Source organism: Zootoca vivipara, chromosome 4 (assembly GCF_963506605.1).
Source record: "Zootoca vivipara chromosome 4, rZooViv1.1, whole genome shotgun sequence".
NCBI classification, from domain to species: Eukaryota; Metazoa; Chordata; class Lepidosauria; order Squamata; family Lacertidae; genus Zootoca; species Zootoca vivipara.
In genome coordinates this window covers 84909203-84927568 of record NC_083279.1, presented here as the reverse complement: position 1 = coordinate 84927568, position 18366 = coordinate 84909203, and the positions used below count along the sequence as shown (strand labels likewise).

Sequence of the window (18366 nt, the reverse complement as noted above, 5' to 3'; positions counted from 1 at the left end):
TGATTCTATGATTTGCCCCTGGAGAATATTAACCACTCTCAATTTTACCCATGGACTGCCATCTGCCCAGATTTTAATTTGCCCTGAATTAATTTTAATATGTATTTTAATTGATTGATTGCCTGTTTTTTTATGTTCTTATGTTCTTTGTATACTTCGTTAGTTTTATGATGTTAGCTGCCCTGAGCCCAGCTCCGGCCGGGGAGGGCGGGGTACAAATAAAAATTTATTATTTGTTATTACTATTATTCACACATGCAAGTCATCGTATGATGTCGTAATCACCAGGTGATGTCCGTGCATGTGTGAACCAGCTCCCAAGTGTACAGCAGTTAAAGTACCATAAAAGTGAAGCAATGTAGATGCATTTTTGTACGTTTCGAAATTTACATTTTGTAAAGCTCACTGAAAAACCTGTGATGCCCCAAGTGCAGGAAATAAATGAAAAAAATCGGAATAAAAGTTTTGCAAATAAGCAGATCTTGCTTCTTACTCTGAGGATTGGATTGTGGAAGCTATTTTTGCATGTTGTGCCATCTTAATAGAAAAGAGGAAGGAGGAAAATCACCCCATAACTTACACACCGGTCTGCAAATTAGCAATATTCAAAACTTCACATTGGCCTGTGGTAAAGTAACAGTAATAGTTTCAGAAGACAGTGATTTTGGTTTTTTGGGAATAAAGGATATTGCCACCTTTCCCTTACCTTTCAATACCGGATTACTTTTCGCAGGGAAAAGTAAAGTAGGCCAAAGGAAAATAGGTTTATTAAAAAGTTCCAGCTTATTAGCATTCTGAAAAAAAAGTAATGTTCTAAAGCTTCTGCAAGAACCTAAGCCTTTGAACCTGTTTGCAGATTGGTGGCTAGCCATTACTCAGAATGATATCAAATTCAATTTTCTGTTTTGTCATCTGAACTATCCAATTTGTCACCATGGTAACCTGAAGCAACATAATATTCCGTGTTGTGGACGATAAATTCAGAGTGAAAGGGAAACTGGTTTAGTATTCCTACCTGTGTCTGGACCCTATTTGTCAAAAGTCCCTTTCTGGATAAGGAACTGAAAATCTGCATAGCACCCTGGAACCACCTGACTTAACAAAATGAAGCCGTGAAGCGCCATGATTTTTATTTTAGTTTTAATACGTATAGTTCAGAAATACAGAGTTCTGCAGGATTGAGCTGCTGAATTTGAAACTGAATGCTTTACCGAACTCGGGGCTGCTGGCAAAATTGGCAGCCTTTGTCGGGTTCCTCCTATAACTCTCCGTAATGCATATAACTTGCCACATAACTGAAAAGGCTCCCTCCCGTTTACACTTCAGTGCCAGCCACATTGACCATGGTCCACCTCCACCATCAGAAGCAGGAGGCCTCAGGATGGCAGTTGCTGGGAATTTCTGGTGGGAAGAGTGCTGCTGCAGCACTCAGGTCTTGCTTGTGTGCTTCCTACAAGCATCTCTTTGGGCGCCATGGCAACAAGGATGCTGGACCAGATGGGCCAGTGGCCTGATGCAACAAGGCTGTTCTTATTGTCTTCCTCAGTCTCCAAAAACAAAGCTTGGGTCTAGGAGCAGCATGAGAAGATGGTGCAAAAACTCACTCTCCAGATATATGAGAGCCAAGGAGTGCCACAGTGGGTTCATTCCATATCAAGGAATCCAATTTTTAACGTTTTTTTTTAACCTGATGTCGTCCAATTTTCTTTGCTGAACAATCAAAACTTAAGTTTAAATCTAAGAGCTTTTTGTATAGCCCGGCAAGGCCAAAATTGTCATATATATTTTTTGAATTAAAAAACCTCATAACTCAAAAACGGGAGGAGATAAAAATATAAAAGTTTAAATCTAAACTTTTATATTTTTATCTCCTCCCGTTTTTGAGTTATGAGGTTTTTTAATTCAAAAAAAAAAATGACAATTTTGGCCTTGCCGGGCTATACAAAAAGCTCTTAGAAATAGGAAACAATCAATACAGGGTTTGGGGGGGGGTATCACTTTTTAAAATTTTAAAATAAAAAAAAATCCTTCAGTTGCACCTTAAAGACCAACTAAGTTTTTATTTTGGTATGAGCTTTCGTGTGCATGCACACTTCTTCAAGCGTATCTGAAGAAGTGTGCATGCACACGAAAGCTCATACCAAAATAAAAACTTGGTTGGTCTTTAAGGTGCTACTGAAGGAATTTTTTTATTTTGCTTTGACTCAGACCAACACGGCTACCTACCTGTAACTAAAATTTTAAACTTCGTAACTTAAAAAATTAAACTAAGTTGATCAAGTGCTATATCATATTAATAACCATGATGTTCTGAAGAGATCAGTATTTTCAGTTTTAAAATATCTCACTTCTGGGCTGAGTTTTTGTTTGTTTGTTTTGATATTTCAAACCCTCATAACTCAAAATCGAGAGGTGATAAAAAAATAAAAAAACTGAGATCTGGGACCTTTTCTTATACTACTGTTAGGAAACTGAAAATGAAAGCAATAGATATAAAATGGTACGGTAAAAATCATTCGATCACTTGACATGGAATGACCCAATGTGAAATTGACCTAATCTAGTTGGCCCTGTTTTGGTGGGTGTTTCCTCTATACCTTCCCTGTTTAGCAGAGAACCACTTCATAAAAACACAAGTGCTGCAGGTGTATCCCGCAAACACTCCATCCCAGCACCAAGAAAGTCCCCTTGGTGAGGCCCTCTTCTACATTGGGGTCTAAGTTTCCCCAGCCACTCTGGGGGGCTCCCAACAGAATATTAATTAAAAACACGATAAAACGTCAAACATTAAAAACTCTGAAGGGTTGCCTTCAGATATAGCACGAGTTAGCTGCAGGAATGCATTGAAACTTGCAGCCTTTCTTAAAATATGCAGGGCACAACCAGTAAAAATATTTTTGGATTTCTTGCAGTCTGTTTTCTTTTCCGTGAGGAGAAACATTTCCATCATTCTGAGGTGTATTACCATGTCAAAATTATAAGCCTGATAGAAAGAACAAATAATAACCCTGCAATTCTGCTGCACCTCTTCTTCGAACAGAAAGTTAGTGGTTGGTGATTAACTTCCTCCCTTTTTTTAAATTGTTTTCTTTTCAGGGTATCACTACATAGTCAGCAAAATCTCATGACCATCTCCAACCTTGGGGTTATCTTTGGCCCCACACTGATGAGAGCCCAGGAGGAAACTGTGGCTGCAATGATGAACATCAAGTTTCAGAATATTGTGGTTGAGATTCTCATTGAGCATTACGAAAAGGTAGAACACTGGAATCCTGTAGAACTTCTTGAAAGGCACAGACTTAAAATAAAATCCAAAAGCAGAAATGCCATATAACCTTGAACCTCACAATTGCTGCTCCATATCCTAACCTACAGAGGGACGTGGGTGGCACTGTGGGTTAAACCACTGAGCCTAGCGCTTGCTGATCAGATGGTCGGCAGTTCAAATCCCCGCAACGGGGTGAGCTCCCATTGCTCAGTCCCAGCTCCTGCCCACCTAGCAGTTCGAAAGCACGTCAAAGTGCAAGTAGATAAATAGGTACCGTTCCGGCGGGAAAGTAAACGGCGTTTTCGTGTGCTGCTCTGGTTCACCAGAAGCGAATTAGTCATGCTAGCCACATGACCCAGAAGCTGTACGCCGGCTCCCTCGGCCAGTAAAGTGAGAGGAGCGCCACAACCCCAGAGTCATCCGCAACTGGACCTAATGGTCAGAGGTCCCTTTACCTTTTTATCCTAACCTACATCCCGTTCATGTTTGATAATGGCAAGAACAGCTTCTTCTTCCTTGATTCTTATGCTAGTTTGCGGTAGACCCTGCAATCATCTTCTGAGGTAAAGAGGATGGCAGCACAAGAACGGGCCTTTTCTGTGGTGGCACCCCATTTGTGGAATGCTCTCCCTAGGGAGGCTCGCCTGGCGTCTTCATTATGTTAAGGCGAAAACATTCCTCTTCTACCAGACTTTGACTGATTAAACAGTCTGTTACCTTTTAAATGTGTCGAGGAGGATTGCTTTTTTGGTATTATGTATTTTGTGTTTTTATGTTGTAAACCTCCCTGTGCTCTTCGGATGAAGAGTGGTGTATCAGTTGTAGTTGTAGTAGTAGTAGTAGTAGTAGTAGTAATGTAGTAATAAATAATAGTTGTTGTTATTGTTATTATTACCGCGAAATCACAGCATTAGGCTGGCCGTTGTCTCTTGACCTAATGAAATATAGCTGCTCCTAAAAGATTCTCAGTTATCCTTGCTTTTAACTGACAGATATTCCACACAGCCCCAGACCCCAACATCCCTCTTCCGCAGCCTCAATCCCGATCGGGCTCAAGAAGGACGAGAGCAATCTGCCTTTCCACAGGCACTCGCAAACCAAAAGGACGATATACCCCGTGCCTGGCAGACCCAGACAGTAAGTGCATCTTACTCCACTAGCACATTCTCACTTACTGAAGTTGGATGGTAACGGTTCTTTTGCTCTGAACATAAAGGGGTGCTGCTCTGCAGACCATTCTCTCTCTCTCTCTCTCTCTCTCTCTCTCTCTCTCTCTCTGTGTGTGTGTGTGTGTGTTGCATTATCCCCTGAAAGGTTCCGAGCTTTTGCTGTGTGTTTCATTTCTCTATTCTGTGCCCCATCCCACCCTGGCCCAAGCAAGACCGTCTTCATCTGTGCTAATCGACACAGTGGAATTTTGTTTAGTTCAAAAGACAGGTAGAGTTATCCCCATTCGTTCACCCTCTGCACCAACCAGTGAAATCCACCAAGGAAATCGGTTCCCATTCTGTGCCATCCCATCAGCAGGGAGGTGCATGATTGGTTGCAGAGCACAGTCTTCAGGGCAAGAGGGTACAGCTTCCCTGCTCAAAATAAACTGGTCTGGTCTGGGTCATTGCCTGGGCAAAAGACTGTGTGGGAGCTCATGTATCCTGCCTTGAGCTCCAGAATGGAAAAAAGGCTGGGTGTTAATGGAGTAGATTTTTGAAGTGGTGTCACTGTGCATTTTAGAGATGTTGGTGAAATGATTTCTGCATACCTGGCAGAGGAACTGCAAGTGTTTATTGCCCAACGGTGGCATTGCATTCCAGTGCCTTCATTTCTGGTGGATTGAGATCAAGGCTTATTGCACTTCTATGCCTGGAAGGCTATAAAGATAGTTTTAGCTCCTAACATCATCCAGATTCTGCTCAAAGTAAGCCTGGCATCTGCAACCTGTGTTAAGTAAGGGTGCAAACCTGAACGTATTTTCTTAGTTGGCAAATTCTGCTTCCACTAATCACAAAGGGACGGGGTTATTAAGCTTGATTATAATGCTGAAGTTCTACCTCCTGACCAGTAGGGGAGCCCCACTAAGTCCTCCTCTGGCTTCGGAGGCTTCGCCCAGTATGGCCCATGCATTTAGAACCCATCATCATAACAAGAATAGCTCTTTTACCTCTTTAAATTGAAGCCAGGATTCTCTGGATTCTGTAGCCAATACCAAATTATGTTGGATTTCATGCCAAGGAATAGAACTGGCAGCCGGTGGTCCTTCATACGTCGTTGGACTCCAAAACCCATAATCCCTGATTGTTGGCCAACTTGGTTGGGGCTGATGAGGTTGGAGTCCCAACATCTGGAGGAACCACAGATTGCTCACCCCTGATTTAGACCATGCTTGGATGCTAATGAGCAAGTACCGTATTTTTCGGACCATAACACACACCAGACCATAACACGCACCTAATTTTTGAGGGGGGAAGCCCCGTTTTTGGGGGGGATCAGCTCACAGTTGTGCAGCTTCTTTTGCAAAGGGGGAAAGCTCCATTTTTTTAGGATCAGCTCAAAGTTGTTGAGCTTACTTTGCAAAGGGAAAAAATCCTGTTTTTAAGGGGTTCAACTCACAGTTCTGCAGCTTCTTTAGGAAAGGAAGGGGAACCATTTCTACAGTTTCCAGACAGATAATCTAATCAGCCAGTCACATGTGCTGGGGAAACAAACAGCCTCCCTCTGCAGAACATTCAACAATGGAGGGCGGGGCAAGGGGGCAGGTCGGGAAGGGAGCTACCGTCCCTTATCTCCCTTCCCGATCTCTTGCAATCAGCTGTTGAGCGGCTTCTTTAAACAGCCTCTTTCCCTCTTGTTAGCCTTTAGCTCTTTCTAAAAATAAAAAAAAGCACGAGCTGCTTTTCGCCCCTGGGCTATTTGGCTCCAGGGACCACGCTTTCGCTCCATAACACACACAGACATTTCCTCTTACTTTTTAGGAGGAAAAAAAGTGTGTGTTATGGAGTGAAAAATACGGTAGCGTTGCCCTCCTACCCACAAGAAAGCACAATTGCACCCTGATAAAAATCATCTGTTTTTCCACCTCCCCAACCTTTAAACCTTACAGCTGATTCCTACAGTAGCAGCCCAGACAGCACCCCGATGGGCAGCATAGAATCTCTTTCATCTCACTCATCAGAACAAAACAGCACCACAAAACCTCCGTCTTCTCAGCCCAGGGATAAAGCCGGAGGAGTTCCATGGATTGCTTCGTCCCCATCATCCAACGGACAGAAAAATTCAGGCCTTTGGACGCCGAGTCCTGAATCTTCCTCAAAGGAGGACACAGCAAAAACAGACATGGAGTCTGACTGCCATAGTGTTACTTCTGTCACCGGTCCAGAGACCGTGACTCCATCAACAGACCTGACCAAAAGAGGACTATATAGTCTCTCCGGATTGAAAAGGTCAGCGGCTTCCTCTATCCGGTCAATCCCTTCTGCCGAAGGTGAGCCCTGGGTGTTGTGTGTTGGCTTAGACTTAATAAGGAAGATTTGGGGTTGTATCCAAAGTAGCACTACATGAGCCTTTGATCACTGCAAGGATTTGTACTTCAGTGGCAGAGCATTCTCTCTTCTCTCCTCCTGCCACTGTCATCTGTTCTGGGGGTTCCCCTCCCCCCAATCCTCTGGAACACATTTGAGGGGAGGGGTGGGCAGGGAGTGGGGGAGAGGTCCCATTGCAGAAGTGAAAATCCTTGCACTGCATTAGTTGAGTAACACCTGGTATATTTAACATTACAGTGGACGCTCGGGTTGCGAATGTGATCCGCGCAGGAGGCACGTTCGCAACCCGCAGTGCCGCATCTGCACATGCGCGGGTTGCGATTCGGCGCTTATGCGCAAAGTGCGATTTAGTGCTTCTGCGCATGCGCAAGCAACGGAACCCGGAAGTAACCCGTTCCGGTACTTCTGGGTTTGGCGCAATGCGCAACCCGAAAACACGCAACCTGAAGCGTCTGTAACACAAGGTATGACTGTAAGTGCAAAGAAACAAATGAAGGATATATAAAATGAAACTGGTGATGCTCCTTTTAAAAAAACAAACAGCCCGTAAGGATGTTTTTCTCCATTGAATTTTGGCTGACTAGACAAACCTGGCAGAGCACCAATAAACCAGTCATAAAAAGTTAAATTAACTAAAGGGTGTATCCAGCTATTTGGGCCAAGTGTTAGGCATATTTTGAAAATTCCTCATAAGGACAGAATCATTGAAGAACAAATCATCACAATGTTGTTTGCAATAATTGCACATTTCTGTGTTAAACTTCCATGTTTATAATATATCTAAATTGACGTTGGCTATAATGATTATTTATCCGTTGCTGTAAGTTTAGATAATTAGAAAAAGGCAAAATAATAAAAAATAAAAAATACCCCACCAAAGTTTAGTCAAACAGAAAATTCCCAGGTCACCAAAACCTGGGGTGTCAGTAGTTTCTTCACCGCTTATGAGTCATGTTTGGATTTTAAGCTAACCGATCCTGGAAACTTTGGCGAACGCATCGCCTTGAGAAACAATCTTTATCATTTCCAGTGATTGCATTTCAGAGCCTATCTCTCATCTCACCAGTGATAAAGATCAGGCTGCTTCGTTATAGTGTAGGCTTGTTTCTGTATATTGCAAAGAGCTTCCTCCAGGAAACTTCTCATTCAGCATTAGCAATACATGGTGCATATGCAGCGAGGGCAAATTGCAGAGGCTTGGTCTCTGCCTCTCTGCCGCAAAGCCCAGGGAGGTAGATTTTAAATTTATTTTTTGCAAGGTAGAAGCAAGAGGAAAGTTAATCCTTTCCTTACCATAGGAGCCTTATACCAAGCCAAACCATTGGCCCATCCAGCTCTGCATTGTCAACGTGGACTGGCAGCAGCTCTGCAGGGTTTCAGGCAGGAGTCTCAGCCCTGCCAGGGATTGAATCTGAGACTTCTGCATGCAGCGGAGATATTCTGCCGCTGAGCTTTCCGCTACAACTGCCTCTCGGCTTGCTCTCTCGACTGCATGCGGCAAACAGGCGATTGGAACAAACCAACGGGGAGGTTAAGCACCACCCTGAGCGAAACAGTCAGTAGAGCACGGGCCTCTTAATCTTAGGGTCATGGGTTCGAGCCCCACGTTGCGCAAAAGATTCTTGCATTGCCGGAGGTTGGACTAGATGACCCTTGGTGTTCCTTCCAACTCTACGATTCTATGATTCTAATGCCAATTGCCCACCTCCTCATGGTCTTGCAGTGAGGTGGTGGCAAAACGGGTTCTCAAGCCTCTTGTTTTCTCGCCAGATGCTCAATAATGTTTTTTTTTTAATATGCTTGAGATCATTTTAGTTTAGGGAGGCTTTTAATGTTTAATAGATTATTTTATTTCATTTTTCTGTTGGAAGCCGCCCAGAGTGGCTGGGGAAACCCAGCCAGATGGGCGGGGTATAAATATATTATTATTATTATTATTATTTTGTGTGACGCTGTTTTACTCAGGTAACAAAAGCTGCAGCGGTTCGGTACAGAGCTTAACTTCTCTGGACGCCAAAGAGACGCCCAAGGCCCCAGCAAACCCAGACCTGCCTCCAAAAATGTGCAGGAGACAGCGGCTCGATACGGCATCAAGTAACGGCTACCAGAGACCGGGATCTGTGTAAGTCATCTCAGAGGGTTGTTGTGCATGTTTGTGTGCAGGTATTTGGATCCTCGGGTTGTTCTGAAGAGCATGCGTAAACTAGAAATGATTTCCTATGTTCCAGGGTAGCAGCAAAGGCCCAGCTGTTTGAAAGTGGTTGCTCACTTAAGCAGGCTCCCTCTGGAAGGTAAGTTACACTTCACAATTCCTTCAATTCCTCCAATTCAGTATATATACATGGTTTTATTATCATGCTCTCGTTTCCACCATGCAATCATGAAGGCCCCAAAAAACCACTGAATCTAAAGATAGGAAAGAGATTGTAACTGGGAGAATTCAGAGTAAAAAGAACTCAGATTTTTTTTAGTGTGGTAGCGCCCACACCTTGGGAACTCCCTGCCTCTTGACATTGGGCAGGTGCCTTCCCTGTTCTCTTTTCAGTGCCTGCTTTTGGTTTAAGCTAGCCTATCCAGACATGTAGAATGCTGACGTGTGGTTTTTAGCTTATATTTTTGAAAGTTCTAAGTTGCGAGGGGGGTTACAGATAATTTCAGGGTTTTAATCTTTTTGTAAATCACTTTGAAGTTTGCTCGATTGTTTGTTTGTTTACGTTTCCGAGCACAATTCAAAGTGTTGGTGCTGACCTTTAAAGCCCTAAACGGCCTCGGTCCAGTATACCTGAAGGAGCATCTCCACCCCCATCGTTCTGCCCGGACACTGAGGTCCAGTACCGAGGACCTTCTGGCGGTTCCCTCGTTGCGAGAAGCCAAGTTGCAGGGAACCAGGCAGAGGGCCTTCTCGGTAGTGGCGCCTGCCCTGTGGAACACCCTCCCATCAGATGTCAAAGAGAAAAACAGCTACCAGATTTTTAGAAGACATCTGAAGGCAGCCCTGTTTAGGGAGGCTTTTAATCTTTAATCGATTATTTTATGCTTCTGCTGGAAGTCGCCCAGAGTGGCTGGGGAAACCCAGCCAGATGGGCAGGGTATAAACAAATTGTTGTTATTGTTGTTGTGTTTGTTTGTTTGTTTGTTTGTTTACAATCAAGCGGCATATAAATTTAATGAAAGAAAGAAATTTAAAAGTTGGGAGAGCTTCCCATCATTTGAAGTGGAACTCAGGCCTGCTAAGATTTGGGCTTGTCCTCAAGACAGCCCTTTCTACCATCTCCTTTCCCCAAGGCAACACCCCTTACCTTTGAGAAGGGAGAGGGTTAAATGGTGCTAAAAAGATATCAGTACAGATAGGAGAGACTAAGGGTTGTATTGGTTGATCTGACCCCATAGCTGACCTTAACAGAATCTTCTCTGTTCTTCATTATGCTTCATTAGGAATATCCATCGGTGGGTCGGCTGATTTATGATAAGGATTATTATGCCGCACTTCAGTTATGTCATTGGGCTATTTACAAAAGTAATAAAATAATTGAAATGTAAATAAAATAAGTTTCGACCCACAAAATGTAACTATAACAAGCTGAAAGGCCAGACTCAGGAAACCACCAGCTTCTTAAAAATAGAGGTGCCTTTATATAACTCTCTTAATGTGTACTAGGAGGCCTTATCTTATTCCAGAGAAAGGAGGAACTTCCTAAAGGACATGTTCCACCTGACAATGTTCCTTTCACACCCTCTCTTCCTGGCTGTATCAAATGAAGGGGGGGCACTGCAAAAAGATAGCATCTCACCTTCACAAAGGAACACAGTGAGATCTTTTCTTAGAACATCAGAGCTCCTTAGGCTGTTAATAGTTAAAGGTGGGTGATTAACAATCGGGAGCAAATCGCATTTCGGTCCACAGACTTGGGAGATGGGAAAGAGCAGGCGAAACAGTTGGCTGCAGAATAAGCCAGAGATAACAAAAAAAACCACACACACAGACACACAATTTGCTAGATGATAGATGAACTGGCTGCAGTCAGAATGCCAAGTCACGGTTTGCACAAACCACCAAGCTGTATTTTGCATACCAGATGTACAACTGTATTTTGCATTCCAGATGTGCAGGTGAACTTGCCAAGTCACTCTTGATGGAGTGTCTGAGAGAGAGAAAATTGAGCGCTGATTAGGAAGGCGCTCTGGTTGAAGTCAGGGCTTTCCCTGGGCTGCATGCAGGAAACATATGGGAGACAATGGGCTAACTCCCAGCACTGTCAAGGATAAATAGAGACACATTATTTAAATCGTATTAGCAGTGAACTCCTGAGGCTTCCCCCCCACCCAGCTCTTTTCCCTCCCTGCCTTGCCTTTTTCACTTCTCCTAAATGATATCAAGTGCCAGAACAATTTAGCCACAATAAGGAAACTTTGCCCATGGTATGACTATTTTCCACCTACCCACTTCGACTCTTTGGCACCCTATCTGCATAACCTAGCGATTCTAAAATATAGGTGGGCTTTTACTCTCGCAAGATTGAATGTTTTGCCCTCAGCTGTACTTGAGGGACGATTTCCAACAGATTCCACACGAAAAACGCTTATGTCCCTATGGAGATGGCAGTACCGAATCAGTGGCGCATGCCCTTCTGGTTTGCACTCTTTAAAAGACTTGAGGAATGAGGTCATCACCCCTCTTTTATTGTCCATTCTGGGTCACCCAGCCACTGCCACAGTATCCTTTCTCTTGGCAGATCAAGATGAGCAGGTGACAGCAAAGGTTGCAAGGTTTTTAGCTGGGGCAATTAGAATAAGATCCACTATTTGACTATTGATTCAAAGCCCTAAAATGTATTTTATATAACTGACTTTTTATTTTTATTCTTTGTAAATCGTGTTGTTGTTGTTTTATTGCTACGGCCGATGGCTGGCGCAAATAAAGATTCAGTCATTCATTCTCTGCTAGGGCAGTTTCTAGCTCCCTTCTGCCTTTCTTGTTCTTCAGTTTGCATGGCCAGCCTCCCATGCCGCCGTCTTGAATTGATTACCTGGTTGCAGGGCTGCCTTATAAGCCGCCCAGGTCCAAGTACTGTTGCTAAAGGTACAAACTGCATACTACACACCCTACATTTAAAACACATTTCCCTCCACCACCACCACCACCCAAAAAATCCTGGGAACTGTAGTTTAAGGCTGCTGGGAATTGCAGCTCTCTGAGGGTTAATGACAGTTCCAATGATTCTTTGATAGTGGGGATGTGCTTCAAATTTCTTTTCAATGTGTGGTGTGTCCACAGATCCAGGTAGGTAGCCGTGTTGCTCTGACACAGACGAAATAAATAAATTAAATTAAAAAATTTCCCAGTAGCACCTTAGAGACCAACTAAGTTTGTTCTGGGTATAAACTTCCGTGTGCATGCACACTTCTTCAGTGCCCCACTTTTTTTCGTCTCTCACCTCTCAATCAATGGCCACTTCATTGACTGCTACCAGCAGCGTTCACAGTGTGAATGTTTCTGTTTCTGTAGCAACGTAAACCATGCTTGTTTGTTTTTCAGGCAAGCCAAAGCCATGTATTCCTGCAAGGCTGAACACAGTCACGAACTCTCCTTCCCTCAGGGAGCCATATTTTCCAATGGTAAGACTTCTCCCGTTGTTGTTGTTGTTGTTGTTGTTGTTGTTGTTGTCGTCGTCCTCGTCATAGCAGAAACAACAGAAAGCCCTATGGCGCCAAAAGTACTCCATTCGCATCATACAGTTAAAGCACTATGGCGCTGCTTTAAACTGTCATGGCTTCCCCCCAAAGAATTGTGGGTACAGAGAGTTGTTTAAGAGCCCCCCCCTATTCTCCTCACAGAGTTACAATTCCCAGAGTTCCCTGGAAAGAGTGGTTGTTAAGTTTGCCAACCCACTCTGGGAACTGTAGTTCTGTCAGGGGAATTAGGGGTCTCAGAACCCTTAAGAAACTACAACTCCCAGGATTCTTTGGGGGGAAGTTCGAAGTGGTATCTTTGTCTGAATGTGGCCTGACAAATTTTGTTAGCTTCTAAGGTGTACAAGACAGACTTAACGCTTCTCCCCTTTCAGATTAGATGCCACGTGTGTTGTTGTGCGGCGTGGTTGCCATTATGTATTCACAAGAGAGTAATGAGCTACCTTCTCTTTTTATTTTCTTCTTAACAGTATATCCATCTGTGGAACCAGGATGGCTCAAAGCGACGTATGAAGGCAAAACAGGACTTGTTCCAGAGAATTACGTTGTCTTTCTCTAGTAATAGTTAGCAGACAGCAGCATCTTCATGGTATCCATGGTAGCAAGCAATAAGCACTGTGATTTATATATATATATATATATATATATATATATTTAATCTGACACAGATATGGGGGTCTGCCAGTCAGCCCTGTGTGTGGCAGATTTCCTATGACTTCTGCAGCCGCAGACAATGTAGCTCCTTATAAACAGAACAAGCCTGATTGCAAATAGTCAACAGGGTTTGTTTTCGGATGTTTGAAATTGAACATGGTACTCTTTTGGTCGTCTGCTGCTAGCAACCAGAAATTCATTTTCTTTTTAAGGCAAAATGATAGCAGCCAAAAACAATAAGGAGCTGAAAACAAATCGTTGTTGCTTGGGAAAGCTCTGCCTTACCCCATTCGATTCTCGATCAGTCCCCAGCCATTTCAAAGAAGTCTTTGATTTACTATATTATTTAAACTTTTGATAAAAGTCCACGGAAATCACAATTTGCAGATGCAATGCATGTCATTTATAGGGCTGCAAAGGCAATTAGTTGGAGCACCAGTTTAATCAAAAGCGTGCTTTTCGTTTGTAAGAGGCATTTTTTTAAATACAATTATGTGTCCGTGTATGTTCACTACTTTGTGTCTTTTCCATATAATTATTATTAATAAATTATATTTATAGATTCCCGTCTTCCCTGAAATGCTGTAATCCTAAATTGGAACACCAACCACAGGAGTAATTTATGGCTTTTTTTATTTATTTATATTTCCTTTACCTTTGGTCCTTCAAACTGGGGGGAAGGTGTGGTGTTTTTCCATTGGATAAACAAAAGCAAATAAAGCAAACAGGACCCTGAAATTTACACTGTCCACAGGGCAACAAGTGAGAACTGGGTAATTTCGAGCCTTTAAATAAAATCTGTTCTGTTGCTGCCACTCATATCCACACATGAAATGGTTTTAGGCTCTTGACTGGTTTTCTCTCGCAAATTTCCACAAGTACCTTTGTGGAGTGTCTTCGTTTCATATGTTCTGAAAATTATGCTCGGAACAAGTATGTGCAGCACTTTCACAACAAATGAAACATTCCGATGGGCCGATCAATACGAAATATATTCCGTATTAATAAATTCAGTATTACAAGAGGTCCGCTCAAAATCCACGCTAAGACCTTGCAATAGAAAAATAGAAAGCAAAATCGAAATAGAAGAACAAATATATATATATCCCGTCCGAAACTACATGGGACCCAGAGCAGTAACAGCAAACAAAATCACCAAGTCATTTGGAATGAAAACCAGAGCTTCCAGGACTGTCAACCAGGTAGACACCACTCAGGTGGAGTTACTGGTTTAAAGAAACGGTGCCTCGACCCAAATGTGGCTGCACTGCAAACCACCTCCATCTTCACAGGGACTCACCTGTGTCGTTCATCGTTTGACCATAGCCTCCACTGATGACTTGCGTGTGCGAATGGACCATCGCAGGCCTAACAGTACCGTCAAACTCTTTCAAAATGGTACAGATAAATCTTGCATGTATAGGCTTCCACACCATGCTTTTCGGGGTGTGACACATCACACATTTCGCCTGCCTGCAATCAAGTGTGGAGGAATCAAGCGATGGCCATGCATGTGTGGCCCATTAGCTTGGTACAGAAGACATGATATGGCTACCGGGGGGTGGGGGGGGACACTTGTCTTGGCGCTGCTCCTTGGGTCACTTAAGCAGGATCTGTTTTGTTTTGCCGTCCTCACTTTTTCCACCATGCAAGAGCAATGATGGAGCAACGGAAGTAACTGAGAATAGACAACCCCAAGCAGCCAACAAATAAAATTAACAGCAACGCCGCTTCTTATTTTACAGTGTGCATTCCAAGAAAGGGTGATTGCCCAGGCAGTTGGCATTAATGGATCACCCTGGTTGATATTGTGCCTTGTTTTCCTCCTAGTGCCTTGTTTTCCTCCTAGTAAAGACACAAGCTTTAAGTGATAATCTGCCTCCTCCCTCTTCTTATTAACCTTTGACATCTAATGAAAAGGACTCCTTGGCAAAGCTTACCATCCTATAAACACATAGCTGTCATATTAAGAGTGACTTTGTAGCTCTTAAAAAAACCTAATGGATTTTTATTTCTTTCGGTCATCTGCTGCTGGCAACCAGAAATTCGTTTTCTTTTTTAAACGGAATGATCGGTTGTAAAGGCATTTCTGTTGAGGTACTGTCTAGATTCTGTGTGTTGATGTTTGAGTATAGAGTTCCAAAACTGCACGTTCTGCTCGTAGGACAGAATGGTGATTATCCTTCACAAGAGTCCCCTTCAGTTTATCTCTGAACGGTCTTAGGTTGCATTCGCAATAGTTCCCGGTAAATGTGAGACTTTAGAAGTAAATATTATAGTTCTGTGTCATCGCTTATGGTTATGCAGCTGAGAGGAAATGGGGACTGTGAGGGCTGGAGATGTGTTTGGAGGTGCTGCCCCATGGTCTGCCACAAATGCGGTCTGCCACAATTGACCAACCTACAGGGAGAAATGTGGTGCTCAGCCATGGTCTCATTCTGACATGCTGAAGTATTTGAAAGATGCTTTCCCCGGGTGAAGCCTGTTTTCTCACACGTGGCAGTATGCGCTGCCGTATGTTCTTGCGACAGATTGTGTGGCGCAGTATTAAATGGTCCCAACTTGCCAAAAAATCAGGCGTTCAGGTGCCATTGCACTCTTGTCCTCTTGGATAAAATGGGCCTTTGAGGTTCTCCTTATGTCCAATGGTGCTTAGAATGTGCATTCCTGTCTTATTCCATTCTCCACAGATCCATTTGTGTAAATAATTTGGTAGTGCACTATGGCCAGGGGGGTTGTTCAAGTAACCCCGACTACAACTACTTTTCCATTCACCCACAATGCTCCTCTTCAAACTTTTAATTGTGTTTGTTGTGCCATCCCCTTGAGGAAAGGACTTTCACTACTGGTAGTTGTGGGGATAATAAAATGAGCACCATAGTTTAATCCCTGCTTCTGCTGCTACACATTTGATTTAGATCTGCTCCGTTTAGACACTCTCTGAGGTGAGTTGTGAGGGATAAACTAGTGAGCTCGCTGGATAAACATTGAGCCATTGAGCAAGCAGGTGTTACTTATCCAAAATCAAGGGGATTGCAAAGTTGCCCCTTGCTTTTATATCACATATTTGCAATCTGGCCACATAAAAAGAAAGGCTCTGTGGGGGGCCTCTAAAGGAACTAACAACACATCAACACAAATGCACTTCTTGGAGCCTGTGTGGTGTTATTTGTGTTATACAGGAATATGCCACCACATGAGCCGCCTTCAGGCATTTTAAATCTTCCCAGTTATGATGAACCACAGGGTCAAGTTCATTAGTTTTGTTTTTTTTTAAAAAAAAAGCTTCAACTCCAGCCAAGATGGCAAATGGCCAGAGATGGTTGGCATTGGGGTCCAAAACATCTGGAATGTACCATGTTGGGAAAGGCTACCATGTTTTGGCAAATCCATTGGGAGATTTCATGTGAATTGCGCAGGAAATCTGGCGCACTCAGCCGGTAGGGAGGGAGAAGGTTTAGGAAGCCTGCATGTGACTAGCACATCACTTGCATGAGTCAATTCTTAATGAACATCCTGTCCGGGATGGGGAGTGCATTTGGGTGCACATGGAATCTAGGAGCTAAAACTGTGCTGGCAAATAAATACTTATGTGGATCTATTTCCTCCATTGGAAATTGGGTTTGCCAGACCCCCGGAACCGAACTGAAATCTCTAGGTAGCGGAAAGGTTTGAATCTCCAGACGGACAAGAACATTTTCCCTGTACAGGTGAAGCAGGAATGATCCCCTCACTTCGACTTGTGATCACCCACATTAGCTGAGGTGTCCAGTGATCAATCTGCTCATTTGTTAGACTTTTATTTGAGCCTGGCTGGATTGGGGCAATTCCAGTTTGCCAAATATAACTTAAATGTCACACTGTTCAGGGCAGCTTAGTTCGTTTTCTCACAGAAGACTGGAGTCCCTTGTAATATTTTCTGTTGGCCACTGAAAACTACGATGCAGCATAATACTGTTGCTCCACATGTCAGTATTTCATAATTTATGTGGCATTGCTCTGATTATCTGATGCTCTTCGTAGGTCCCTTTTTGCAAGAAGGTCCTCCGTGCTTTGGAATGTAAAAGATGCAAATAGGACTTGGCGGTTTCTGCATCTGTAAATTCCATTTAAATTAATAATAATAATAATAAATTACAGCTACTAGAGTTTTATATAATTGTGAGGTATTGTTTTGTATTTTAATACTTGGAATCTGTATCCAATAATACCACAAAGTCAAATATATTTAAGAAGTGGTTGCAAGTAAAGATTTGTTTATTTTGTAGTGTGATTTGGTAATTATCTGCACTCTGTACAGCCACCTGTATGTGTTTGTGTAAATAATAACCACCAACATGTAATTCCTGGTGCATTTTGCTACTTCCGTCTAACTGTGTAGTACTTTTACACTAAGAATGTAAGAAATATTTAAAATAATTAAAAGTTCCTTTTGTTCCTCCTCCTGTTGTATATGCTTATTTTATTATTTAAGTTCCAGGAAATGCACTCCGTCTATGAGCTTCAGTCCCTCCCTTTGTGAACCAATTCAAGGTGCTCGTGTTCGTGGTTGAAGCCCTAAATGACCCAGGTCCAGATATCTGAAAAATCACCCCCTTGCGAGTGTTAAGATCAGCAGAGCTAGGTCGTTCCACCACCCTCAGAAGCTCAGGTGGTGGCCTTAAATAGGGCCTTCTCTGTGGCAGCCCCTTAAGATGTGGAACTCTCCCCCCCCCCCCGCCCCAGAGGTGTGTCTGGCATCTTTGCTATGGAACTTTTGACAAATGTTGGAGATCCACCTCTTTACCCTCCCTGACACCTGAGATGTATATTTGTGATTGCAAGTTGTTTTAAACTGCTTTTAAGATTGACTTTTAATTGTTGTCACCTGCATTGGGACCTTAGGGCGAAAGGTGGGCAAGTTCTCCTCCTCCTCCTCCTCCTCCTCTTCTTCTTCTTCTTATTCTTCTTCTTCTTCTTCTTCTTCTTCTTCGACGAGCAGAAGCTAAAGTTAGATGTAATACAGTGGAACCTTGGTTTACGAAGTTAATCCGTTCCGGAAGTCCGTTCTTAAACCAAAGCGTTCTTAAACCAAGGCATGCTTTCCCATAGCAGCGGGGGACTCAATTTAGAAATGGAACACACTCAACAGGACGCGAAACATGTTCTTATTGCAAGACAAACCAAAACACCCACTTCCGGGTTTGCAGCATTCTTAATCCAAGTTGTTCATAAACT

The 18366-nt window shown here is 43.1% G+C and overlaps 1 protein-coding gene across 1 annotated transcript in view; it reads left to right on the top strand.

The window, feature by feature from the left end:
• Positions 1–18066, top strand: part of ARHGAP42 (Rho GTPase activating protein 42) — a 162268-nt gene extending 144202 nt beyond the window's left edge. The window contains exons 18-24 of the mRNA XM_035116468.2: positions 3097–3256; positions 4261–4405; positions 6366–6746; positions 8770–8926; positions 9033–9095; positions 12341–12420; positions 12966–18066. Coding sequence (XP_034972359.1) covers positions 3097–3256; positions 4261–4405; positions 6366–6746; positions 8770–8926; positions 9033–9095; positions 12341–12420; positions 12966–13054 — 1075 coding nt within the window. The 3' untranslated portion in view covers positions 13055–18066. The remainder of the gene's footprint in view (positions 1–3096; positions 3257–4260; positions 4406–6365; positions 6747–8769; positions 8927–9032; positions 9096–12340; positions 12421–12965) is intronic.
• Positions 18067–18366: the final 300 nt, after the last annotated feature.